General features: G+C 39.0%; 2 protein-coding genes across 7 annotated transcripts; one reads left to right on the top strand and one right to left on the bottom strand.

Annotated features, from left to right (window-relative positions):
* Nucleotides 1-1,527: 1,527 nt before the first annotated feature.
* CHAMP1 (chromosome alignment maintaining phosphoprotein 1) lies at nucleotides 1,528-9,879 on the bottom strand. Of its 4 annotated transcripts, none has more exons than XM_088136553.1 (3): nucleotides 9,776-9,878; nucleotides 7,958-8,060; nucleotides 1,528-5,338 (listed from the first exon to the last, which is right to left on the bottom strand). In XM_088136553.1, exon 3 carries the CDS (start codon nucleotides 5,310-5,312, stop codon nucleotides 2,202-2,204), a length of 3,111 nt encoding a protein of 1,036 aa, XP_087992679.1. In that variant the 5' UTR covers nucleotides 5,313-5,338; nucleotides 7,958-8,060; nucleotides 9,776-9,878; the 3' UTR covers nucleotides 1,528-2,201. The 4 variants fall into 4 exon arrangements, with proteins under 4 accessions (XP_087992679.1, XP_025021447.2, XP_007426704.2 ...); XM_025165679.2 differs by having other exon boundaries at nucleotides 7,958-8,063; nucleotides 9,776-9,873; XM_007426642.4 differs by lacking the exon at nucleotides 7,958-8,060 and having other exon boundaries at nucleotides 9,776-9,879.
* LOC103053838 (F-box only protein 36-like) lies at nucleotides 9,454-25,611 on the top strand. 3 transcript variants are annotated; one of them, XM_088136559.1, is made up of 5 exons: nucleotides 10,031-10,078; nucleotides 14,157-15,188; nucleotides 15,593-15,701; nucleotides 24,593-24,765; nucleotides 25,364-25,611. In XM_088136559.1, exons 2-5 carry the CDS (start codon nucleotides 15,093-15,095, stop codon nucleotides 25,526-25,528), a joined length of 543 nt encoding a protein of 180 aa, XP_087992685.1. In that variant the 5' UTR covers nucleotides 10,031-10,078; nucleotides 14,157-15,092; the 3' UTR covers nucleotides 25,529-25,611. The 3 variants fall into 3 exon arrangements, with proteins under 3 accessions (XP_025021453.1, XP_087992685.1, XP_015743293.1); XM_015887807.3 differs by lacking the exon at nucleotides 10,031-10,078 and having other exon boundaries at nucleotides 10,090-15,188; XM_025165685.2 differs by lacking the exons at nucleotides 10,031-10,078; nucleotides 14,157-15,188; nucleotides 15,593-15,701 and adding an exon at nucleotides 9,454-9,617.
* Nucleotides 25,612-25,675: the final 64 nt, after the last annotated feature.

Below are 25,675 nucleotides of genomic sequence, written 5' to 3'. Positions count from 1 at the left end.
ATTCCATGTGGTCAAGGTTTGGTTTGTTGTTTCAAACGTGGACGGCTACTTTCTAAAACATATAATTATTTGCTATATTTTGTTATTCTTTTTCATGTTTTATATGTATTGCTGTTGTTGCATTAAAGGAATAAAATTAAATTTTAAAAAAGTAATTGAAAAGCTATCATAGTTCCATGTCGTTATGAAAATAGAAACAGAACAAGGATAGAGGACATCAACAAAACTTATTAAGATGTATATCTCAGAAAAAAGACGCTTTTTAAGACTTAAAGTAACAGGACTATGAAAAAAAATTGCCTAGGAATTAATGTGACAATATGCTGTCAGTCACAACCATTCAATGTCTGCCAGCTAGGTAACAGTTACTAAACAGCAAACATTACAGGCAAAACTTTCTCATTCTTGGGAAAGTGATCCACAGCGTGGCCAATTACTTTGTGCAGTAGGCTTGCTCTATCTTCTGCTAGTAGTAACAGCTAGGTTCACTCATTAATTGGCTGTATTGGTAATAAGTCATAGTGTGGTTTGTTTGTGAGCTTGCTTAATATAATAACCCAGCTATTGTGGTTTGTAAACCATTATTTATGAAATAGTACAATGTGGATTCAGCCAACTGCAATGTATTCAACAAAACGCTGTTAAGAGAACTGAGGGTCCTGTACTGATCATTGTTATCAGAAGACAAAGCAAACCAATTATATGGAATAGCTGATACACCGCACATGATTTACAAATTGCAGTGCAAAGGTTACACAATACACTAAACCAAAACCAAGCAAATCACATATGATCTTTAAACAAACTTCTGGCTGCACATAGCCTTTGACTGTATCCATATGCAGAATATGGCATCATCTCTATCCATAAAAAAGAAATCACTGGTTTTGAAGTGACACACAAATCTTTTTCATTAATTTCAACTTTTCTCAGGGAACCCTCTAAAAGTTTTGATTACACAATCTTTACTAATGAATGGCCACTACTAGCACTATTTTGCAAGTTCTTATGAGTTCATTTTATGCCACAATCAACTTCTATACATTTTGCACTAGCAAAGTATCTTTGGTTTCATTTTCCATCTATAAAGCTGTAGTGTAAAAAGTAAATCTGTCCTATGACTGGTTCTATTAGTAGAAAAGTATCTTTGGATTTAATTCAGTGTATCCAAGAGTAACATCAAGCATGGAAGTATAGGAAGGCTGAGATGTAATGTTTTCTCATTTCAGAGTACAGCAACCCAGAAACTCCAGCTTTCCGAACATATTAAAAAAGGCAGCAGCTCTGTGCAAAGCGAATATATAGACCAATATACACAGTACTAGAATTGCATCTTGCTGCTGTAATCTGACAGCACTTATACTGAATTTGTACACTTATTTAGAAGATGGAAATCACGTGTAATGTAACTGCATGTAGTGTAGAATCTGTATCAGAGCCCTGTGCAGTTGGATTCATATGTCCAGAAACTAGTACTGGAAATAATATGTTGATGGAACATCAACTACACATACAATTGAATAATTCCAAATACACAAAATTATTTTTATTGTTAAAAGAATAGAAAACATTCCTTAAAAGCAAGACACACATATACACTTCCAATACATCTGACATTACTCTAGTTACTTCACACATATTAATTTGTGTTTCAAATACAGTGAGAAAAATATTAACTATTTCAATAATCTAAGCAAGCAATTCACTGAAATAGGAACTCAGGTACATATTAAAAATTATAACAACATACAATTGCAGGCAAACAAGATTACTTCATGCAAGGTTTAAAGTGATCTCATTTGGTGATGCTTCTATTGTTCGAGGCTTCTTAAAATACAAAATTACATTTGGTTGGATGAATTGCTAGAATTCCACTTTTCTAGCTGTATATTTTTAATTTTTAACTAATCATTCCTTTCTGTTTTAAAAATGACATTCTGTACAATCCAGAACAAGCTTATTAATTTGGCAGTTGTGCTGCTATTTTGGTAAACTAATTATAATGGCTACAATGCAACACAGTTAAGCAAACACAAAACTGTTTAATTAATCAGTGGCTTAAGTGCACTTAACTATGCATCAAATTGTTGCCATCAAGTTTACTGCATGCTAACATAGTTTTATACACTGAAATCCAACAACATCAGTGACTACATTGCAATGCAATGTATTTGGAGATTTCTGAACTTTCAAAACCAAAATCATTCAGTCTGCAGTTCATTAAGGAATTCTTTTGACAGTTCAGCATTCTCCTCTGGCACCTTACCAGCTTCTTCACTCTGCCGGCTCTGATTAGGTGGCTCAGAAGCTGTATCCACCTGTTTTTTATTGGCTTCTTCACTATGGCGGCTTTGGCAATGGGTTAGGTGTTTCTTAAATCCTCTAGGAAAATTTGACTCAAAATTGCAACGTGGACATTTAAGCAAACTCTGACTATGAGCAGCAACATGATTCTTAAGGTGAGATTCCAAGAGAAATGCCTTTCCACATACATCACACTTATATGGACTATGAACATTATGTTTGTTAACCAAATGATGCAAAACAGCTCCCTTTTTCATAGCCCGGCAGCAACAAATTTTACAATAATATTTACCCTTGCCACGTTTCATGTATTTTGCTATCTCTTCTTCTGAGATGAAAGCTTCCTTCTCTTCTGTAAACTGCAACACACATTGAGGCTGAGTAGGAGTAGCATCAATTTTAGTTTCTTTATTCTGGTCAGTAGACTCTGTATCAAACTGTTCCTGATCACTGTTGGATTCCTGTTCCTTTATGTCTGATGTTTCCATCTCAGTATTTCTACTTTCACTACTATTTAACTCTGTATTAGAAATCTCTTGATTTTCTTTCTTAGGTTTCTTCTTTGGACATGAATATATTTCTTCTGTAGGTTCCTTGGGTTGTATAGTCTGTTCTTTTGGAACTAACACACTATTGAATGGATTCTCTCCTTCTGGATGTTCAGTGAAGAAATCTTTATTACCAGATTCACTATGAGTCTGCAGGTCTGAAAAAACAGGTGCAGCAGGCTGACTAAAATCATTGATAGTTTTGTGAACTTCCATGCCTGTTGATTCTACTGGTTTGTGGATATCAGTACTCGGTACTTGCTTCTGATCAGAAGAAATGGATTTCTGGATCTCAGGTGAAAGTGAATGTTTTGGGGGTTCAGCAAAGAAACTTTGTTTCTCAGGGGAGTCAGGAGATGGCTTCTGCAGTTCAGCAAAGGTACCATGTTTCTGGATTTCAGGAGAAACTGCAGGAGACTTCAGCAATTCATGAGACAGACTAGGTGGCTTCTGAGAGTCTGAGAAAGAAGCATGCTCCTGAATTTCAGCAGAAACAGCAGCATGTTTTTGAGGTTCTGGGAAGAAGGAATGCTTTGGGGCCTCTGGGGAGACAGGAGTTGATCTATGAGATTCTGAAAAGACAACCTGTTTTTGGACTTCAGGAAAAGGTATGTGAGCTTCATGAAAGAATGAACGTTTCTGTGTCTCTGTAGAAACAGAAGGAACAGATTTTTTGGGTTCAGGAAATAGGGCCCGTTTTCGGGGTTCAGAAAACAAAGCACGTTTTTGCAGTTCAGAAGAAACAAAAGTGGTAGGCTTCTGAGTCTCTGGAAAGAAAGGAGATTTTCTGGACTCAGAGGAAAATTTCCAAGGATCAGGAGATACAGAAGGAGCGGGCTTACGTTGCTCAGAAAAGAAGGGCTGTTTCCAAATATCAGATGACATAGGGGGGCCAGGTTTTCTAAGCTCTGCAGGCATTGGAGGAGGAGCAGGTGGTGCTACTGATGGTGATGGCCTCCAAGTGTCAGGAGACAAAACAGGTTTCCAACCTTCAGGATAAACAGAAGAAATGGGTTTCCAAGGTTCTGAGGAAGCAAGACTAGATTTTGGAGACTCAGGCATGGAGGTAGATTTCCAAGTATCTGGCATAAACTTCTGAGATTCTGAGGACATCAAATTTCCAGGCCTTCGAGGTTCTGAAGCAGGTCTCCTAGGCTCAAGTGATATTGATGTAGGTGGTTTTGGGGACCAAGGTGAGATAGTAATAGATTTCTGCTGCTCATGTGAAATACTAGCAGATCGCCAGGTTTCTGGAACAGGTCTCCAGGGATCTGGAGACAGTGGTGGGTCAGGTTTACGTGGTTCAGGTGAAAGTGCTGAAGCAGGCCTTCGCATTTGAGAAATATGCCTACGAGGTTCTGTGGAAAGACTAGCAACAGATTTCTTAAGCTCAGGAGACACAGCCGGTGAGTGCCTGCGGGGCTCCGGAGACACAGCCGGTGAGTGCCTGCGGGGCTCCGGAGACACAGCCGGTGAGTGCCTGCGGGGCTCTGGAGACACAGTCGGTGAGTGCCTGCGGGGCTCTGGAGACACAGCTGGAGCAAATTTCTGCATTTCAGATGTAACCACAGGTGGAGATGCAGGCTGAGCAGACTTTTGAGCCTCTGGGGATACTGATGGAATGGGTTTCTGTGGTTCTGAAGATATGAGGGAAGCAGATTTCTCTGGTTCTGCAACAGACACATATAGTTCTGGATGTACAACAGGGAGGGATTTTTGTGATTCAATGTATGCGGGTGCAACAGGTTTCTGTTGCTCTGATGACAAAGCAGAGACAGATTTTGGTATCTCTGTGGTCTCTACTGAAGCAGGCTTCAGTGGTTCTGGAGTGACAGAAAGAGGGGATTTCAGTGTTTCTGGGGACACAGCTGGAATAGGTTTTGGAAGCTCTGGTACAACAGGAATAGTTTTTTGTGCCTCCAGACATGCAACTGAAACAAGCTTCTGATGTTCCATGGATGCAATTGAAGTAGGCTTCTGTATCTTGGAATATAGTCCCACATCAGACTTCAGCAGTTCAGGGGGAGCAGGTTTTTGAGAATCTGGAGAGACAGCAGGTTTTTGTGTTTCAGGAGATTGAGAAGGCTTTTGAGGTTCCACAAAGAGAGGCTTTTTGAGGGATTCAGTTTCCAACACACCTTTCTGCTCTTCCTTCCATTTGTCTGCCAATGAATGCTGTGCCGTGATGTGATAATAGACATTACAGTACATTTTGCTGGTAAAAAAACATTTGTGGCAGTGGAATAACTTAGCACTTTTTTGGTAAAATATAAGTTTCCCCAATCCTGCTGTATCCATTTCATCACAGAATTCAGGGTGAATAGTACCCATATGAATCTGTATGTTCTCATAGTCAGAGCCTCTGAAATTACAGTGATCACATTCTAGACGTTCTGTTGTTTTATGCAATATCTTCAACATGTCCATTTTTCTACTGTCAGCTTGCATAACGCTACACATGTTCCAAACTGCAAACTGCGCTATATCTGAAATAAAAGTTTTTTTAAAAAAAATTAGCTCATAAATTGTTAAAATATAATTTGACCCTTGAATGACTGCTCAATTATTGCTAAAATACAGTTGACTCTTGAATGACAGCTCAGTTAATTATCTGTATACCCAAAGAAAAAATTTTGTTCATACCAATTAAACTCTATACTCCCACTCCCCTGCTACAGAGGAAAATGTTAATATTCTCAATACTTAATTCTTTATACAAAGTTTTAATATAAATCTCTCCACTGTTTACAAAAGCACCAACATACTTGTGAATTTAATTTAAGTTCCAGATGGTTCATTTTGTTGCAGAAAGCCTAACAAATAAACATTGTATAAAGAACATCCAGCTAGTTCTAGTCACTAAAGGAAAAGAAAACAACTATTATAAATAGATTGCTCTATTATCCATTGGTTTAAATACACGGGTTCTGATTTAGGCTTAAAGAGTGCAGTTCTCAATTTCACTATTCAAGTACTTTATACTATCATGTTTTTTGGTCATATAAGCAACCTGACTGAATGTTCCATAAACAATCCCAGAAGGACAAATGTGTAACAACTCATTTAACTTGTGCTCAAGGGCCAAATGTATTTTAAAAATCCTACATTCTACTTAAAACAGTGAAACTTATTTTGTTGTGAGACCTTACATTAAAATAGACAATTATTATACTTAAAAGACAGAGGATTTATTTATTTGTTTTACAAGATGTTTATACTGCTTCAATCTTCTCCAACTCTACGTGAATGGATACCATAGTGCTTATCAGTACAACACAGCAGATTCAGGAGGTATGATGGAGAGTGAAGAGAACAGTGTTGGACTGCATGAAGTCCACTGACGCTATTTTAAAAATAAACCAAAATACTTACTAGATAAATTATTAGTTTTTTGCAATTACATACAATGCATTATTTTTATTGTACAGTGTGTGATCTTCTTCAGAAGATAAGTAATATGTAACTCATGTTATAAATGCAAGTCAAGTTAAATGGAACTTGACATTTTAGGTACACTTATATTTGGCCTGGGTGATCATTGCTGATCTGGTTAATCATCTTATTTCAGCATTTAATAAATACTCCATGTCAACCAAATGACCTTTGCACTGTAGCCTTGCTTCACATTCAAAAGAACATCAAAATGGTCAAGAGCATTTGAATTCTACATGTTCTGTTTTGCAGAATGACCTAAAAAATACTGTTTTTTAAATACACTCTCCAACCATTCAGAGATTAAAGCATTTAACAGATTAGTTTACAGAGAGCAACGTAATAACCACTTTCAGGTACATTTTAAACTGGAGTTTACTCTGAATGGCCTTTGAGGATTGACTGAGTGCCACCTGGAACCAGATTCTGTTAATTTATTATTTAATGTATTGTAGTTTACCTGTTCGGTTAGCTAATAGGTTGTTGTCTCACAATTACAATTTGATGGCTCGTAAGTTTGATAAATGAACAAACAGAATGTAAGTTTTTCTGGTATCATGCTGCAGCTGCCTAAAAAGCCAGGTAAATCTATGGAAACACTCAGCTGCTTTAAAGTGTTCCTGACAGGTGCTACACTTATGCCCAGATCACATTTTGCCCTTCAGATGTAGACTGGGCTACAATCTCAATGACCCTACCTTCAGTTTTATAGATTCTTACATAAGAAAGATTGCATTTATCGTAAGATGCTACATGCACAGTGCTTTTCAAGTGCAGATAACATTATGTAATAAAAAACTGCCCATCCAAACTTCTTTTAAGTTTTTGTTAAAACTTTTGGACTGTTCTTTGGAAGTTATCCTTCAGTTTATTTTTTGCTATGACTTAAGTTTTAAAGTGTTTAATTGTAATATCTTGACTGTTATGATAAGCAATAAATAATGCATAGTGCAAAAATAATGCAACCATGGGATTTATTGAATGCACGCTGGAAGCACCCCAGAGAACCGGTGTGTGGGCTTCAGTGCATTGGAGGCTGCTGGCCGTTCATGAGGCTTTGCAAGAAGAACACCTCTTGACTTGCTCAGCGATGGACAGCGCCTCACCATCCTTCTCCCCAGCCAGGCCTGGCAAGCTCCCTTCAGCAGACAAGGCTCTGCCACCCTGCTGCGCTCACCACGCGCATCCCAGGGCTGCACCCTCTCCCAGCACCTGGAACCTGGGCCAACAGCAGAAGGAAGAAGATGGCAAAAGTCAGCTGTGGTCAACGGGGGCAGCAGGGGTAGGTGGCAGAGTACAGGGCAGCCAAAAGGGCAGAGATGGGAGGAAGATAGGTAGGTTGGGGGAGTTGAAGTGAAGGTGATCATGGCAGGGCAGAAGAAGCATGAGGTCCTCGCTTAATTATGGTGTTGTCCTGGCCTAACAACCACAACTGGGACTACTGGAACTGCCGTCGCTAAGTGGTGCGGTCATGTGATGTTTCGCCTAATGACTGCATCGCTTAGTGATGGAAATTCCAGTCCCAACTGCGATTCTAAGTCAAAGACTACCTGTACTGCATACAGATTTGGGAATAATGGAAACTTTTCACATAAGCAACATGAGATATGAAATCACCAAGTGATAATATCTAGAAAACCTTGGTTGAGCCAAAAAAGTTAAGTAAATCATACCTGGTTAGTACTTCAATTGGGGACTGTCAGGAAATCTGTGTATAAATTAGACTAGGAAATCAGAAAAACATCCTAGAAGATAGCAATGGCAAACCACTTGATACTGCTGGAAAGAAAAATATACATATCCATATAGTAACTGAAAACTGAGAATGATTTAAGAAACATTTCAATCAAGTCTCCAAGACTCATAACCATAAAAGAATAAAGTGAGAATGGTAATATTTTTTGTCTATGTGTGCACACCTTGGAGTCAATCTTCATTCTTAGGGACTATGTAGACAACTCCTTGCAGTTTTCTTGGCAACATTTTTCAAAAGTGGTTTGCCCTTGCCTTCTTCTTAGGGCTGAGAGAAAGTGATTGGCCCCAAGGTTACCCACCTGGCTTTGCACTTAAAACAGGCCTAGAACTCATGGTCTTCCAGTTTCTAGGGATATGCAAAACATTCAGTGTACAAACTGTTCCAAGTGCAGAACAGTCAGTTTTGGATAGTCCAGGTCCTACTGAAACACACATATTTCAGATGTTTGGATCCCTGCACGGAATAAAATGGGGCTGTTTTAATCTGAGCAGAAGTAGGGATGGGAATCAGCAATACTAAAAGAGGGAGGAAAAAGAAAGTGCTGGGAAGGTCGGGGATTGGCAGCCTGGTGGAATATGCTGCACTGGGACTGGACAGAGTCTGAGGGAAGGGAGGGAAGGTCCTGGGAAGATCAGAGGTGGATGAGCTGGTGGGATATGCCATGGCTGGACACTGGTAGCAACCTGGGGGAGAATGGAAAAGGAAGCATTGGAAAGATGGGAGCTCAGTGGGATATGACACACTGGAAACTGATGAGATGGAAGAAGATAGGAAGTGGCACATATCAGTTTTGCTCCACTCACTCACCTGGATTTTGCTTCATCCAAAACCCAGAATAACTAAAGCATTCCAGGTTCATTTCTGCCAAAACAAAGCTGAAGTTCAGCAGAACCTGTGAAGTGCTGTAGTCTGACATTAGGTTTGACATTTTTCTCCACTTCTGCACACCTTACACTATTTTTAGCAAACAAAATACTGATATCAACATAATTTAAATTTGTGTTTATATGCAATTCTGCAGAAAATAATAGTTCTTTTTTAAAAAATGGACAAGTGTAGTTAAAAATAGCTGACGAAGGACACATAATGCTTAAAATCCTTTCCATATGTAAGAACGAATCCTAAAAGATATAAGATTTCTCGGAAGAGTAATTTAACAGGATTGCTGTTAATAATATAAAATGACAGTTTAAAAGCTGCCTCCATCCTTGTGTCCTCCAGATATGCCAGACCAGAGCTTCCGTTTTGGTCATTAACATGGCTCACCAAGAAGGATGCGTGGAACTGTGGTCTGGCGCAGCTGGAGAGCCCCCAAACCCGGGAAAGGTTTCTACTCGTTGGACGCAAGACTGTATACCATTGTTCCCCGCCCCCGAGTGCCGTAAATACATCAATCGCGCCGTCAGTTTAGAAGCTCAGGCTGAATAGAGGCGGGGATCCGACTGGACCCTGGATGGGGGGCCCAGCGCTCCCGCGACTCCTACGGAGAAAACGGAAAGAAAAGCGGCGCCTGAACCCGGGCAGTCGCGCGCAGAACGCGCTCTGGACGGAAGGGCGAAAGGGACAAACCTGGCGCGGTAACAACGCGAAAACCGGGGCAGGGGGGGACAGAGGAACGGGACACCCAGAGCCTTTCTGAGTCCGAGCCTCGCAGAGGCGCCCTTCCCAATTCCCTTTCCCTCAGGCGATTAACCAACCCCCCAGTTCCCAGGCAAGCGAAGGGCAAAATACCTACCGAGGAGAAAACGATGATTTACGGAGAGAGACGCTCCAACCGGACAGTTTCTCGACAATGGCGACAGAATCGACAAACCAGGGAGACGGGGGCGGGGGGGGCGACCTGTGGATGGGACAAAGGAAAGAGAGGGCTGACGCGACCAGAGAACCGTTTGTTGATTGGCTCGCGGCGCCCACTTGCTTCCCAACGGCTGCTTGGAATTAGCGCCGCCCCCGCCGTCAAACTTGGCGCAGGCGCCAGGAGGGAGAGAACGGCGGCTGAACGGCGCCCTCTGAGGGCGGAGGGCTCGCACGCTTTTAGGTGGGTGAGAGGGCGCGGGGTTGCGCGACTTGCGGAGCCGTCATGCGGACCGGCGTCGCGAGCCACTCCAGTCTGTGGGTTATGCTTACGGGTCAGTGTGTCGTGGGGACCCAGAACATTGGGTTACTTAAGTCATATTTAGGTAATCATGCTGAGCACGTCGTGTGAATACGGCGGTAGTAATGGCCATCAACTTAGATGCTTTTAAAAAACGATTAGACAAAATGAAGGATAAGGTTTTCAAGGACTGTTATTGATGAAGCTCTCATGAGTTGTATACGTTTGAATTCAAGGATCCTAAACAGGGCTGTACTGTTGGACTGTTCACACACCCTCACAAGACGCTTAATATTTCATTGCACGTGTGAATCCACTGCTTAATTTGCTCTTTGTTCCAAGTGTGTGTATGTACCAGTGATGTACTAATTAATGATGAAATGTAGTCCATGAGAGTTTATGCCACAATAAATTTTTTAGTATTTCAAATGCCATTATGCTTTGGTGACAATTTTACACAATGCAAATTTGGCTTTGGCTTAGCTGCAATATGCCTTTAGAACTTGCCATTAAAAAAAAATAAATGTGACAAAAGGGGAAAATTATTGACTACAGGGAGAGCAATAAATATATTTTAAAATTAAAGCTAGGGATTTTCCCCTGTCCTTATTTTTCAACTGCATCCTCATTTTGCTATTCAAAGTGCAAGTATGGCCTATGCTCCAGAAAAGTGCGCTTCTAGCTTAGTTTGATATATGAACCCACAATTGTGACTTGTAAACCGTAGCAAATTAATTAGCATATTGGGCAGACCCAGCAAATTGTATATTGATGCAGGCTTTCACGGCGACCATCAATCCAATGAAAATGAGCTTCCAGGCTAATAGGCCATGGTGTAATTATACCATGGCCTATTAGCTCAGAAGCTCATCACCATTGGACCAGCAATTTTTGGGTTTTTTTTCTTTAAACCTTAGTCAAACAATGGCTTAGCACAATGTATGAATCCAGTTTATGTAGGACTGAATTGTAGGGAAAAATTTCTGGACCAATGTAGGAAAGAAGACAATCCAAAAATCAGGTTTGGTGTATCAGTCAAGAGATCTGCATTTAAAAGACAATCCCAGGATCCTGTATATGGACTGATTGCTAGATGGAAACTCAGTTTCAAAACTGGAATAAAGAAAAAGGCGCTGAAAACACAAAAACCTCCTTCTCGATGTGTTTTGAATCAAATTATGTAGTGTTACCTAGTGGTTGAAAGGGACTGAACCCTCAAAATGTACAGCTCCTTTACAAGTTGTAAAAGCTCAACTTTTAGAAATGTGTAAAATGTTAAGTTTTAAAAATTTAAAGTTTAAAAATTGTAAAAATTTGTAAAAGCATACAAATATAATAACTATTTTTTTTAAAAAATCCAGTTGTATTTTCCAAGGTATGCAAAATTGGTATGGCCATTCTTATTCCCCACACCTATTTTTGGTAACATCTTACCTGTTCTGGACAATTTAAAGCTTGCACACACTTATGAGTAAGTATTGCCTTACTCTTACAGCTACTAGATGTAGGTTGAGCATGGGATGGCAGCAAAGAAATGCAGAGAATGCTAACCCTTTGCTTGCCATCTGTTGGTTATCTGGAGTTTTGCAGTAGCTCCAATTATTATGGATTTTTTTTTTTTTCTTTTCCTATAGCATAGACCAAGAGGGCTCTCCAGATTTTTTAAGTTGAGTAAAGCATTGTCTACTGACCTCTAGTGGCTGACAACTTTACAATCAATAGTAAACTATTAGAACTGAAGTACAAATTGCTCTGAGAAATTAGATAAGCCTATCAAGAGAATTTTTTTTCTTTTTCTTAGATAAAGCATTAAAAGAAAGCATGTGTCAGTGTAAGAGAAAAAAATGTTCCGAGCGCAGAAGTTATATGTGTCTGGCCCTGAGAATTATCTAAGTTATGTATTCCTTTTTTAAAAACATGCTGTGATTTATTAAAACCCATAAGTGATTATACTATATAAGATAAAGATTTATTTTTGCCTAAACTATTTGTGTAGATTTATGTCTTGCCTTTCCTTCTGGAGTTCAAGGTAATGTTCATAGCATTTCCTTGTCCAATTTTTCTCTGCAGCAACCTCCCTATGAGGTTGGTTGGATTGAGAGTCACTGGCCCATGAGTTTCCATGGCTGGGGGGTGGAGTTGAAGTTGGGTCTCCCTGGCGCTGGTCCAAACGTTAACCACTACAGCTCATAAAATATTTCTAATCCTAACTACAACAACACAGAAGAGAACTGTTGATGTGATCCAGCCAAGGTTAAATATTTCAAACTTCCATTGATTTAAGCGGAAGGAGTCAAATATGTGCAATTAACCAGGCAACTGAGCAAGTTTAATTGGAAGAAAGTGCCAATGAACTCAGTAGCAAGTTCTCCAGGTAACTTTGTTTAGCAGATCAGGTGTTCATTTGGCTTGCAAAACTGCCATTTCAACTTTCCAAGGCTTCTGTTGAGTTGTATCTTCTTATAACTGGGAATTTCATACTGAGCTCCCTAAAGAAGTAGTTTATTTCTCCCTCCCCTGTCATGTTGCCTTTTCCTTCAGGTGGTGCTTTCTCTGGCATAAGCATTGTATCCTCCACTTACTCTGGCCTTTTCTAAGTGAGCAGATTTTAGTGAATGTGTGGATAAGTGTTTGTCTCTATATGTGGCTCTGAACAAGTGCATTGTGGTTGCATATCTGCAGTGGGGTGGCTATCATAGATATTACATATGCAGCTGGAGATAATCCAGCTCTTTGGAGTAACTAGGTTTCCTGTTGCAAAACTAATGTTGCTAGTTTGGGTTGGATCATGGCCTAAGGAGTTTGCAGTTTTGCTGTTTCACTTTTTGTGCTTGGCTTCTGCCATTTATTCTACAAGAAAAAAATAATACCATGCATTTTTATTCTGGTTGTTCACTACAGTAATGCTTTTTGCTATGTGTCTAAATTGCACTAAGAGTATAATATAGTACTGTGATTAATTTGATAGAACACTATTGTATTAGTTTTATTATATTTTTTAAAATATAACTTACTCTGTTGAATGCCAGCCAGTGTCCATCAGGATTGGGGCAGATTAGAAATTCTGTTAACAAAAATACATATATTTTTTGTGCAATTTTATTTTCTGGATTCATGCTTAAAGTGAAACTAAATGATCAGATTTTTGCTTGAGTTGTATGAAATATGATTGGTTGAAAAACAATAAAATCTCAGTGAATAAAAATAAGATAGCAAATATTTCCGAAATCAGTGCTATTTCTGGTAAATTGATGCTATATGCAGAGTCTCTTCAGGAATTTGTACTAAGAGTCACTCAATATGTTCCTGTCCCTTAACAGCAATATTTTAGCCATGAATTTCTAATTATTTAACAGGAGTATTTTAATGAGGAAAGCTTTGTCTTTTGATTTTGATGCCCAGAATGCCACTTTTAAGGAGGCAGAAAACTGCAGGAGAAAGAAGTGCAGCAATATGAGATGAAAAGGATTTACCAATACTTGACTTTGAAATACTGTATGCAGTGATGCTTGCTTTTAACTGATCATTTAATTTTCTGCATCTATGTAAGAATTGGCCGCTATGATGAAAACATGTGATTATGTAATGTCAGGTGAGGAAAGAATTATTAGTGTTATTAGTAATTGTGTAGGGTCCTCAAAGTGGTTAATAACAGAAAATGAAATTAGAAAACAGAGTAAATATAATTTTTTTAAAGCCCCAAATTAAAACACACTTTAGAAGTTGTTAAAATGCACAATATATTTTCTAGGCTTATTCTGATGCCCTTTTGGAATGGCGGTCGATAGCAGGTTCTAAAGGTAGCTAAAGGTGCTCATCTAAAGTGTTTTAATAGCTGTGACTATTATATCCACCGAAGGAATCCATTTTGCCATTGGAATATAAGCCAATGAAGAGGAAAGTGATTTTTGGGGGAGGGGAATGGTTTTAAAGTTACCCTGGGGTTTTTTTGTGCTGGCTTGCTTTATCGGTGTTCAGCATTCATTTTGTATGTCTTTGTCCAATGAAATGGCCCTTTTAGGAACTCCTTTGGATAAGTCTTAAAGACCTGGCTCTTGCCGGTAGCATGGAAGCTGTGCTCGCCCAAAAAAGGTGCGAAGCAACGGAAACCCCGCCTCCTGCGCTCGCCAGCTGGGCTCTGCTCTAGGAAGGAGGCTCTGGCAAACCACTTCCGAAACACCTTACCTTGAAAACTGCAAAGGACTCGTCCAAAAGCAGTCACTGCAGAGTCGGTAACAACTGAGTGCAGATTAAAAAAAAAAATGGTGTGGGCTCAGTGTATGATGGTATGTTGTTATAGTGTTTGCTGTCTCCTTGTTTGGCCGTCTTTCCTTTTCATGGTTTTGAGTCACTTTGAGTGGGTGGCCTACAAATGTGATAAATAAATAAATAAATTCTCCCTAGAACTGGGTGATCTTGGGCCAGTCACTCTCTCTCAGCCTAGGAAGCAGGCAATGGCAAACCACTTCCAAAATCTTGCCAAGAAAACTGCAGGGACTTGTCCAGGCAGTTGCCAGGAGTCAAGACTGACTCGAAGGAAGGAAAGAAGGACGGACTTGTCCGGGCAGTTGCCAGGAGTCAAGACTGACTCAAAGGCAGAAAGGAAAGGGGAAAGGAAAGGAAAAAGGAAAGGAAAGGAAAGGAAAGGAAAGGAAAGGAAAGGAAAGGAAAGGAAAGGAAAGGAAAGGAAAGGAAAGGAAAGGAAAGGATTACTGTACTGCATAGTGATACTTAGATTCCCAAAACGAATTCAAACATTAAACAGATTCATAGCTTTTGCTTTTTGTTTTTACTACTGCTCAACTGGTGATGAAACGTTATTCAACTGAGCCCTCCTTAGGTAAAGAAACTGATCCCAGTAACGTAAACACAAACCAGCCATTTATTTCTGGAGCACATAAAATAGGCTGAGTTCAAGCTCTTACAGAAGCTGTAGAAGCAACCTTCAGACACCAGAATGACTTCACTACTGCAGGAGAAACTTTGCGAAGTTCACACTCAGGCTCCTGCACCCAAGAAAGATTTCCACTGCTTGACTATCACAAAAAATGAGGTAAAATGGCATAAATCTCATTATTTCTAAAATTAGAACTTTATTGAGTGTTTGCTGAAGAGAGTGCAGATATGAGAAAGCTGCACTTTCTGATCTTCTGTACAGCCAAGCATCTGTTAAGAGACCAAAATCTCAGCAAAAAGAGATATCCCAAACAAGCCATTCTGACAGATATGCCCACTTATATCTAGAGTATATATAAATCTGGTAGTGTGGTTGTGGTGGTGGGCTCAAAACAAATGATGGCATCCGTGTGCCATTCTTCTCTTTTTCTACACACTGTAATTCAAATACAAATGGTGATAAACTATATTCTCAATTTCTTTCTTTACATTTAGATTGTTGGCAAAACAGGAAAGGGATAATAACTTACTGTACTCTTTTTAACATTTTCAACGCTGTAGGTTATCTGGAAATCATGGCAAATTTCTTTCCGACCTAATCAAGAAAAGATTCTCCCAAAGGAATTGAAGAAGACACACAAAGATTTTCTGTTGGATGAACAATTACATAGCAAGTATTAAATGGGAAAATAAATTGTGCACCTCTTTCTACACACACATGCATGCACACAGTCATACTGCACATACCCAAGGTTCCACTTTTAGAATCTCAACCTAGTTTCAGCAGAACTTTATAGTAAGATGGATTCTATGTATGTTTACTTGTAAATAAGTCATACATTGTTAAAGAAGTTTTCATGAAACAAGCTTTGGATTACAGCTTTGCAAGTTATATTTGGGGAAAATCTTTTCTAGTTTTCTTCAAATGAAAATTAAAACTTAACTCATTGCGATTTGTGTCCAAATAAGAATATCCTAGTTTCCCTTCAGACTGCATAATTCTTTTGACTTTTACTAGGAATTCCATGGGGAAGACTGCAAATGTTTGGGGTTTTTTCTAGTGGGTAAAGCCTGTGGTTCTAAATATACTTAAGACAGTGGGGTTTGTTCAACATTATATGTATGTAAAAGAGCAGACCAGAGCAAGGCATGCAGAGTTGATGAAGATTGGCAGAACCTGACAGATCTTAATGGCTGAAGTCAGAGTTTAGCTTGATTCCAGAGTTGGCATAGCTTAGTAGTAAAGTACATGAGTTGGATTCAGAAGAACTGAAGTTAAATCCCAATGGATTTTTCCATTGAAAGGATCAGGTACAGAACAGCAAAAGTGGACAACTATTTTGCCCCCAAGAGCTGAAAATGAAATTCGTGGTTAGGTTTGGGGGGCATAATGCAATAGTTGTGGCTGAAGATGATGTTGAGAAAGTCCAAGGTTTATGAATTACATCTCTGGTGGGCATTTTCTCATACATACAGTAGAATTTCCCTACCTCAGTGCTTATATAGCCAAATTCTCCATTCCATGTTATTGTTTGCAGCACAGAGATTTGATCTTCGTTGCACTGGGAGTGCTGCAGGGGGCAAAGTTAAACTTCCCACATGTTCCCATATAAATCACTCAAAGAAATTTTACCTTCTGAAGGTACACACAAATGTAAGTGGAATTTATCAGCATATCTCATCTCTTCTAGGAATTATAGCGCCTGAGCTCATGAAGATTTATTTTTTGTATATTATTTCTACATATCTCTTATTCATGTCACTTCTTACAGCACCCTCTTTTCTTTTTGCAAATCTAGGCCTTATGTTTTAGTTTAGTGGTCTAAGAAGCAGCAAAAAGATTAAATAAGATTGGCTCCAACTCTTCTGACCTTTCAAAAAAACTTAAAGACCTGAATGTGCTCCTAGGCATGGGGGTCTGGGAGTTAGTTGGAGACTGTGGAGTGTTCTTAGTTTATCAGATCTGTTTTTACCTTGGTGACGGTTACACGTTTTTTATCCTGGTTGTTTTTAGTATTTATTTAATTATATGATGTTTTTATCTGTTGTTAGCTGCCCAGAGTCACTATGGCAAGATAGTGGGCGTATAAATCTAATTAAATAAATAAAATAAAAAAGTAATGCCAGTCTATATATTAGCAAGTCTTATTTCTCCCAAGGAAATACTTGATACCAATGAAGTGCAGTGCCAAACAATTAGTAGATTCTTTCTGTGGGGTTAGTTTAATTTCTTTCTATTCTCTTTGTTTCTGAGGCACTTGTTCATTCATTGTATAGAATCAGCTATTTGTTCTGCTTATGTACCTAATGAATAGCACTGCCCCTGCATCGGGGTGGTTGCTATAGAGAAATCTGTTCATCATTCCAAATACTTTAAGTACATATAGCAAAACCCTGAGTCTCTGATGATAAGTGTCATAATTATGCTTCAATACATTTTTTTTAATATCTGAAACGTAAAAAGCTTTCAGAATGCAAAGTGCTGTAGTATGTGTGTCTGTACTGCTTATGTACAAGAAACGCTTTAGTCATAATTAACCAAAAGACAACTTTCATATGAAATGCCCAGGCAATCCAGAATTAGCATTCTACTTAATAAAAATCATGGCACCTTGCTTTTTACTTAGTGCTAAATCATGCTTTCTTATGTGGTATGTTAATATATTTTACCTGGATGGCTTTGGTTTTTGTTTCTTAAATATCTAAATAATGGCAATAATAAATAAATAATAAAAAGGCTCTCTTCTGACAGATTTACATGAACATAATTTCCAGCAACAATTTGTTGTTGTGCAAGCAAACCATTGTACTAAACTATCTGATGGCAAAACTACCCAAATGGGTTGAAGCAGTTGTACACTGATGACCATTGATTATAATCCATAGAGGCATCTTTGGGAGCACATGTCTCTTCCACAGTATGTTATTAAATAACTTATCCTATAATATTTCAAAAGGTATAATTTCAAAGTGGTTCACACACACTCAAGTTTCCTCTGGACTATAACATAAGCAGTTATTAATCTGTGAGGATCTATTCCCAATACACCTAAGTATATATAAATCCTGGCATCTTCTTTAGAAGTCCTGGGAATGCTACTTTTTAGTGTGACAGGAGGACATGAATGCAGAAATTTCTTAGAGGTTTTAATTCCCAATATTTTTCTGGGAAAGAGGGAATCATGACAGTGAAATGTGGCATAAAGTAGCAACTGTTTGTATGAGTATGGCCAACAGTGTAGAGCCAAATCTTTTGCCTACAGCCAGCTTTCCAGTTCAGTCATACCTAGATGTGTGTGACTGGCATATCTGCTGGCTGTAATGGCAAACAATAATTTGAAATGCAGGAGATTGGGGAAAGCTGGTCTACAGCCTTGAAAATTCCCTTATCCTAATTTCATGCTTGGTTGGATCTACTGGCAACCACAATACCACAATATACAATGATATTATGAGCCAGTCTATAAAATATGAATATTAACCAAAGCATAAAAGATATATCTCAGATGCCAAAAGAAAGCAGCACAAACTCTTAAATTCATATTAATACAACAAACATACAAAGAGAACCTTAGGAAGCCTATAAAAATGTGTGGCATCAAAAAAAACTGCTACTGTCCTACACATTCCACACTTAATGTTTTTTTCCATGTTCATCATACCATTCAAATTATCAAATCCTCATTAAATTGTGCTATGAAAATTCTGTTCTAAGCAATTTGAAGAATGGCATTTCCATAGCTGGTGTCTCTGCACCACACAGAAATAATTGTTATTTACAAATGACACCAAATTATTAAGGGTGAGTAAAACCAAAAGAAACTGAAAATCCTCCAAAGGATTTCTCTGAACTGGGCCTTAAAATGGCAAAGGTAATTTAACAGGAGTAATGTGAAAAAAATGCACATTAGGATATAAAATTCCAGCTGCACATGTAGGTTGATGGCATTTAAAGAGAAGCATTGCCTGTTGTGAAAAATATAAGTTCCATGTTGAGGAGCATTAGGAAAGGAATACACAATAAAATTGTGTCGTTATACAGTATATGTATGACTTCACTTAGAAAATTGGGTGCAATTCTGGTGGTCACACCTCAAAAATTGACAAACTAGAAAAGCTGCAGAGGATGGCAACCAAAATAATTGGATGGAGTAACTCCTGTTAAAGTAAATATGTATGTATGTGTGTAAGTAAAAACATCTCATATTAGGGATGTGCAAAATTCAATAATTGCAATAATTTGCCAACAGAACACTCCAGGGGACTCCAGATTCTACTTCTGCACCATACCATACTTCCTCATGAACCATATTGTACCAGGGACAGTTTTGACAGTTTCCTGAAGTAAATTCTCCAATCTGGAAGTGGCACCACATTTGTGATTCACTTCTAGAAATAGCCCAACTCTATGGAACAGGATGGTCCAAAGGGGGGAGGGGGGAACATCCATGTCCAGGTTACCTCAAATCACTTCCAGTTTGGATTTACTTTGAAAAAACTGCTAAGCTGCCTCCAGAAAGTCATGGTCTGGGACGAGTATAGCAAGGTCCTGAAGAGAAATGGAACATTGTAGAGTTCAGCAGAAGATTCTGCTCCTGAAGGGGTGAGTTTTGCACATCTGTACAATGTTTATTCTCTCAAAATACTAGGATGTTGTGTTATCCAGGGTAATGGAATAGCAGGAGACTCAAGACAGACTAAAGAAGTTTTCTACACAGTGGATAATAAACTTGTGGAATTGCATCAGGTTGTCAAAAAGACTTGACAGCCATTTGTCCAGGATGGTATTCCTGTACTGGGCAGGGAGTTGGACTAGAAGACTTCCAAGGTTCCTTCTAACCCTATGATTTTATTATTTTAGTGAAAGCTACCAATATTGGGTGGCTTTAAAATGGGATTAGACCAGCGTTTCTCAACATTGGCAACTTTAAGATGTGTGGACTTCAACTCCAAGAATTCCCCAGCCAACTTTTGAAGTCGACACATCTTAAAGTTGCCAAGGTTGAGAAACACTAGATTAGACAATTAATGAAGAACAAGGCTTTCAATAGGTGCTATCCATATTCCTACATTATCTCCAGAATTATGCCTCTTGTTTCCATTTGCTAGGAACAGAGCAAGAGAGCCCTACTGCATTCATGTTATGCTTGTCAGCCTCCCCTAACATTTGAATAGCCACCCTAGCAGCAGAATGCTGCATGAGTCTGATTTAACAGATCATCTTAAGGTCATATTCATATAAAACCTTGACTGCAAATGCTCTTGAAAAGCGAAGTGGAACTTCGTTCACTTACTGTATATAAATGGCTTGAGTCTTATAGTTTCCAGCAGGTAGTTTTCTAGGTTATTAATGGCTTTTCTAGTATCTGCAATAAAACTTTCTTATCAAGAGCTGAGTCCTTGAATCTCTGCCTGCAAGCCTTCTAGTTCATATTAATCTGAGTGAAGCTTGACAGCCTGATACATTTGTTTTTATTTAACTTTTTATACCACCAATATTTTATTCTACACTGGGCAGTGTACAATAAAACGTTGACATAAAAATGCCCTATTGAATAACCATATCCCACACTATCAACAAAAACATCCCTAGTCATTGACTAGGTGTCAAAAACCCATTTAAAAAGAAAGGTCTCCAGCTCAGTATCTGCTTAGAAATATAGTCATGGCCTGTAGTAGCCCTTAAAAGAAGGAAAGGGTCAAAGTCAATGAGCAATAATCACTGTCTGGACTGACTCCTACCTCCACACAACATGCATTACTAATTGCAGGTACCAGCAAATAATTAAGGGCTGACATTTTAGAACCAAACTAAAAAAGTCCTTTCCCCAGGACAATCACCCTGGCTTGCTCCAAGTCCTGGCACATTTGGACTTGGTTATCTGGGAGGAGTTCAAGCCTGTTGATCCCAAAGAAGCGGACAGCATCCTTGTCATTGTGCACTCTACTACCTGTATTCTGGACCCATGCCCCTCCTAGTTGGTTAAGGGCTCCTAGGAGATGGCATGTAATTGGGTCCAAATAGTGATTAATGCCTCTTTGTGGGAGAGGATGGTGCTGCCAGCCTTGAAGGAAGCAGTGGTATACCCCGTTCTCAAGAAGCCATCCTTGAACTCAACAGTATTGGATAATTTTTGTCCAGTCTCTAACTTTCCATTTTTGGGGAAGATTGTTGAGAGGATAGTAAGTGTCCAGCAAGATGGTGGATTATCTAGACCCTTTATATTGAGAGTTCAGACTGGGTTATAGTACTGAGTACTGAGACAGCATTGGTGATCCTTGTGGCTGACCTCTGGAGGGCTCAGGATGGGATTGGTATGTCCACTGTAGCCCGCTTGGATCTCTCGGTGGCTTTCTAAACCATCTACCATGGTATCCTTCTGGACTGGCTCTGGGGGTTGGGAGTGGGTTTTTGCATTGGTTTTCTTCCTTCCTCCATGGCTGGTTACAGTTGGTGTCAGTGGAAGGGGGAGAGGTCCAGCCCTATGCCTCTCTTATGTGGGGTGCCTCAAGGCTAGGGTCTCTCACCTCTCCTATTTAATATCTATGTGAAGCTACTGCTTGGGCCATCGAGAGGCATGGGGTGCGGTATCATCAGTATGCAGATGATACTCAGTTATACATCTCCACCCCATGCCGGTCAGATGTTTGCCCAGTGCCTGGATGGGGAGGAACCAGCTGTGATTCAACCCTAGCAAGATGGAGTGGTTTGAGGTTTTGGTTCTCTGGAGTCCATTGAGCTGTCATCTTTGACTAGATGGGATAGCACTCCTCTGAACAGAGTTGGTACACAGGTGGCAGTCATGGCCTGGGCAGCCTTTCCACATATTCATCTTGTGCACCAATTGCACCCATTCCTGGACCAGGAGGTCTTGCTTCTAGTCACTTATGCCTTAGGGATTTACCAACTGGGTTACTGTGACATAGTCTACATGGGGCTGCCCTTGAAGACCACCTGGAAGTTAGAATTGGTCCAGAATGTGCTGGCACATGCAGTTCTAGGCATCCCATTGTTTGCCCACGTTACATTACTGCTGTGCAAGCTGCACTGGCTTCCAGTTTTTGTCAAAGTGCAATTCAAGATGCTGGTTATCACGTTTAAAGCCCTGAATGGCATGGGGCTGAGTTATTTGTAGGACCGCTTCTCCCCAAGGGTATCTGCCCATCTCACCAGGTCAGATAGAATAGGCATACTCCAGGACCCTTCCCTTAAACATTTTCAGCTGGTGGGACCCTGGAGGTGTACCTTCTCTGTAATTGCCCCAACTCTTTGGAACAGCCTCCTACCTAAGATCTGGAAGGTCCTGACCCTTCTAGCCTTCTACAAGGCCTTGAAGTACTGGCTATTTCCCCAGGCATTGGGCTAGGATGGGGAGGAACCAGCAGATGTAGATCTGATCAACGTTATGGTACTGTAGTGGGCAGTGTAATGCTCCTTGTATGGGTAATATGATTGTTTTATTGTGGTTTTATTGGTTTTGTTGTGAGCTACCTAGGATTATTGTATTTAAGATAGATGACCATCCAAGTTTAATAAATGAACAAATAAATGCCTAAGTCCAAACTGTTTGCCATTTCTGTCAAACAAAACTTGCCACATTGCATGTCATATCTTTTGAAAGAAGTACAGATTAAAAAGCTCATCATGTGGTCCTGGGGGGACAGCCATGATGTTGTAAAAATAAGGTCATTTTGTTAATCCCATTGGAGCATCCAGTTCACCTTCACAGTGGTGTACTCTGCTTAATCTGTAAATGTAAACTTTGTGGAGACAGATATATATTAGCAAAAAGGTGTGATGTTTGGACTTTCCATAGCTTAGTGACATGCAGGGATAAATTAATTTCTGGTTGCAAATCTGTAGAAACAGACTTGGCCCACCATTCATTCTGCAAATCTATGTCACTTACCCAAGTAAGAACAAAATATAATGGCCTTGGGGACAGAGTGATTGTGGAACCCCCTTTTTGTTCATTTGCTTGATTTGTTTTGATCTGGTTTTGATTACTTTGTTCTTCTGGTCTGTTGTATTTTTTATATGTATTTATTTATATTTTGGTTTTTAGTTGTAAGCCACCCAGAGTTGTACTAGAGATGGGTGGTCCATAAATTAAATAAACAAATGAAAATTATTAGGGTGATTATGATAATAATGGGTTAATTAACTAATACAGGAGGTGTCTGAACTTTTAACTTCCAAGTGCAATTTTCCATGAGATCCAGAAGGGATTACGCAACATGTAAATGTCAGTCCAGATGGCGATCTGCAGGTTCATCAGAACAGAATTTGAAACCTGAGCTATCATGATGGCCAAATGACTCATTAATTCTGTTTTAAATCATTGTCTGCCATGTGTGTGTAACATAGATAGGGACAGAAATAATTAGGTAGGGTTTGATATTGTGGGGTTGGTTTTTTTGAAATTAGGAATTCTTAACTATCTCAAAGTGACCACTTACATTATATACATTCTAGAAGAGGCATAATTTGTTCCTATGTTATTTTGGGAATAACTAAATAGCCTTTAAAATTTCTTTGCCATGATCGTAAAATTATAATTTAGAGAATTTATAGTAAAGATTGAACTTAGTTTCAATATGAACTAAATATTAAAAATAAATAAATAAATATGAACACTGTCATCTTTCATATCACTTTTTACCAAGTACTGGCAAAACACAGGTAAGACACAGACGAGGGAGGTTATTATATATCTCATCTACTCAGAAGACTAGTTGGACATAAACAATTAACATTTTATGTAGCAATACAATTCTTATAAACAATTTTTAGTTGTTTTGTTTTAAACATAATTTGCCCGGTCTCCAACTTTTTTCTCCCATTTCCAATTATGATTATGTTTGACATGATGTTTTTACAGTATGATGTGAGTTGCTTTCTCTTTAAAATGGCACACCAACAAGATTTCTTCTTGCTAATTATAAAGGACACAACTAAAACATCAAGCAAAATTGAAAAAATTCTGTTCTGCTATCTAACTCTTTAAAAGCAGCCCTAAATCAGTATTATACCCCAGGCCCACAGTTCTCATTCCTACAGAATTTCCCCCCAAGTAATAGGATTGATGTCATATCTAAATTAAGTTTCAGGTTGTTTCTAACCCTTCAGATCCGCCAGATAAGAATAATTCCAATCATTACTAGCAGAACAACCTTATCTACTCAAAAGTAAGCCTCATTGAACTCCATGAATCTTACTCTTAAGTAAGTACAACCTAATTCTATTTCTGCCTTCCATCTTCTTTTAGTAAAGATTTTTCCCCTTTCATTCCTCGTAGTTTCTTTTTCCAAATTATTTCTCCTCAGATGTAGATATTTAGTTATTTAAAGGCTAACATATCAGAGTTGAAGAAAAGAATGCAATACAGCTGTAGCCTCATCTAGTAACCATCTCTACAATGTATGTGATAAATGTTTTTCAATGACCTTTATTATTATGAATCTGCACTATATTGCTATAACCATAATACACAATGTTAGCAGTATTTATTTTTGCAGCACATGTGCTAAAAGTTTATCCCCTATGCTTATTTCATTCAGAGCAAGTTCAAAGCATTTTTGGGAAAGGCATGCTGAAGTACACTCTCAACTTGTGTCACGGACACTATGATTTCCTAGTTCGAATGCCTGAGAATTTGATTGTTCATATCATGTCATTTCTTAATGTGGAAGACATTGAACAGTTGTCAAAAACCTGTAAAAGGTTTCAGCAGGTAATAACTTCCATTGTTATTTTAAACATTTGATGTTTTAAATAATTTCCATAATATATAGTCTATAATTTATATGGTATGGTACAGAGATTATAATAGTCAACTATCATGTAGAACAGGGGTCCTCAAAGTACGGCCTGTGGGCCGGATACGGCCCGCCAGGGTCATTTATCCGGCCTGCCCACCTGATTGGCCGCCACTGTCTGTCAGAAGTGGAAGTGTCGGGGCTGTGTCGGGAGCTGCAGGCGATGCATGAGGAGGGAGATCGCAGAGCCAGACTATTCTACATGACAGGTATGCTGGGTCCGGTGGCTCTCCTCCTCTCCTCAAACTCCACGGGAGGGATCCTCTGTGTGCATAGGAATTCGTTCGTGTTTTTTTACAAACTATAGTCCGCCCCCCAACATCCGTGAACTGGCCCCATGTTTAAAAAGTTTGAGGACCCCTGATGTAGAAAGAGAAAACAGTTTTAAGGTATATAAAAAAATTAAGAATTAATGCAATGGATTTGAGGGATTAAAATCTATTTTGATTAAGATGATACTCTGGTTTACTCATATGTAGAATATAATAAACATTGTAGATATTTATCTTTCAGCTGTGTAAGACTGATGAATTTTGGGAAAGAATAAAAAGACTGCAAGATAAATACACTCTTGACGTACAGACAGCCAAATTTCCAGCTTACAAAAAGCAAAGGAATTTCCATCAAAGACGAGGCTTTCTGACACAGATGCAGAGAAGGCAGACCACATTCTTCTAAAAAGTCTTGGGGCTTACATTATATATTCTTATTCTTAATGAAGAATGTACTATTCAGAATGCATAACATTACTGGACTATAAATACTTCATAGCATCTGTGGCCTCTGCCTCTTTCTTCACTCTTCTACTGTATATACTTCCTGAAG

Source organism: Python bivittatus, unplaced genomic scaffold, assembly GCF_059951505.1.
Source record: "Python bivittatus isolate LINGU-HERP-01145 unplaced genomic scaffold, Pbiv_v1 ctg000060_np1212, whole genome shotgun sequence".
Lineage (NCBI taxonomy): Eukaryota > Metazoa > Chordata > Lepidosauria > Squamata > Pythonidae > Python > Python bivittatus.
Note: the sequence above shows the minus strand (reverse complement) of the source record. Positions and strands in the feature narration are given on the sequence as shown.

Bases quoted from the DNA above. Each gene is read 5' to 3' on its own strand.
- CHAMP1 (XM_025165678.2), bottom strand. From the start codon at position 8,474: ATGTGTGTTTCAGTAGGACCTGGACTATCCAAAACTGACTGTTCTGCA. The intron at 5,339-8,338 runs GTGGGTAACCTT...CTTTTATTTCAG, and splicing joins TGTTTTAAGTGCAAAGCCAG to ATATAGCGCAGTTTGCAGTT.
- LOC103053838 (XM_088136559.1), top strand. From the start codon at position 15,093: ATGACTTCACTACTGCAGGAGAAACTTTGCGAAGTTCACACTCAGGCT. The intron at 15,702-24,592 runs GCAAGTATTAAA...TATTTCATTCAG, and splicing joins GTTGGATGAACAATTACATA to AGCAAGTTCAAAGCATTTTT. The intron at 24,766-25,363 runs GTAATAACTTCC...TTTATCTTTCAG, and splicing joins CCTGTAAAAGGTTTCAGCAG to CTGTGTAAGACTGATGAATT.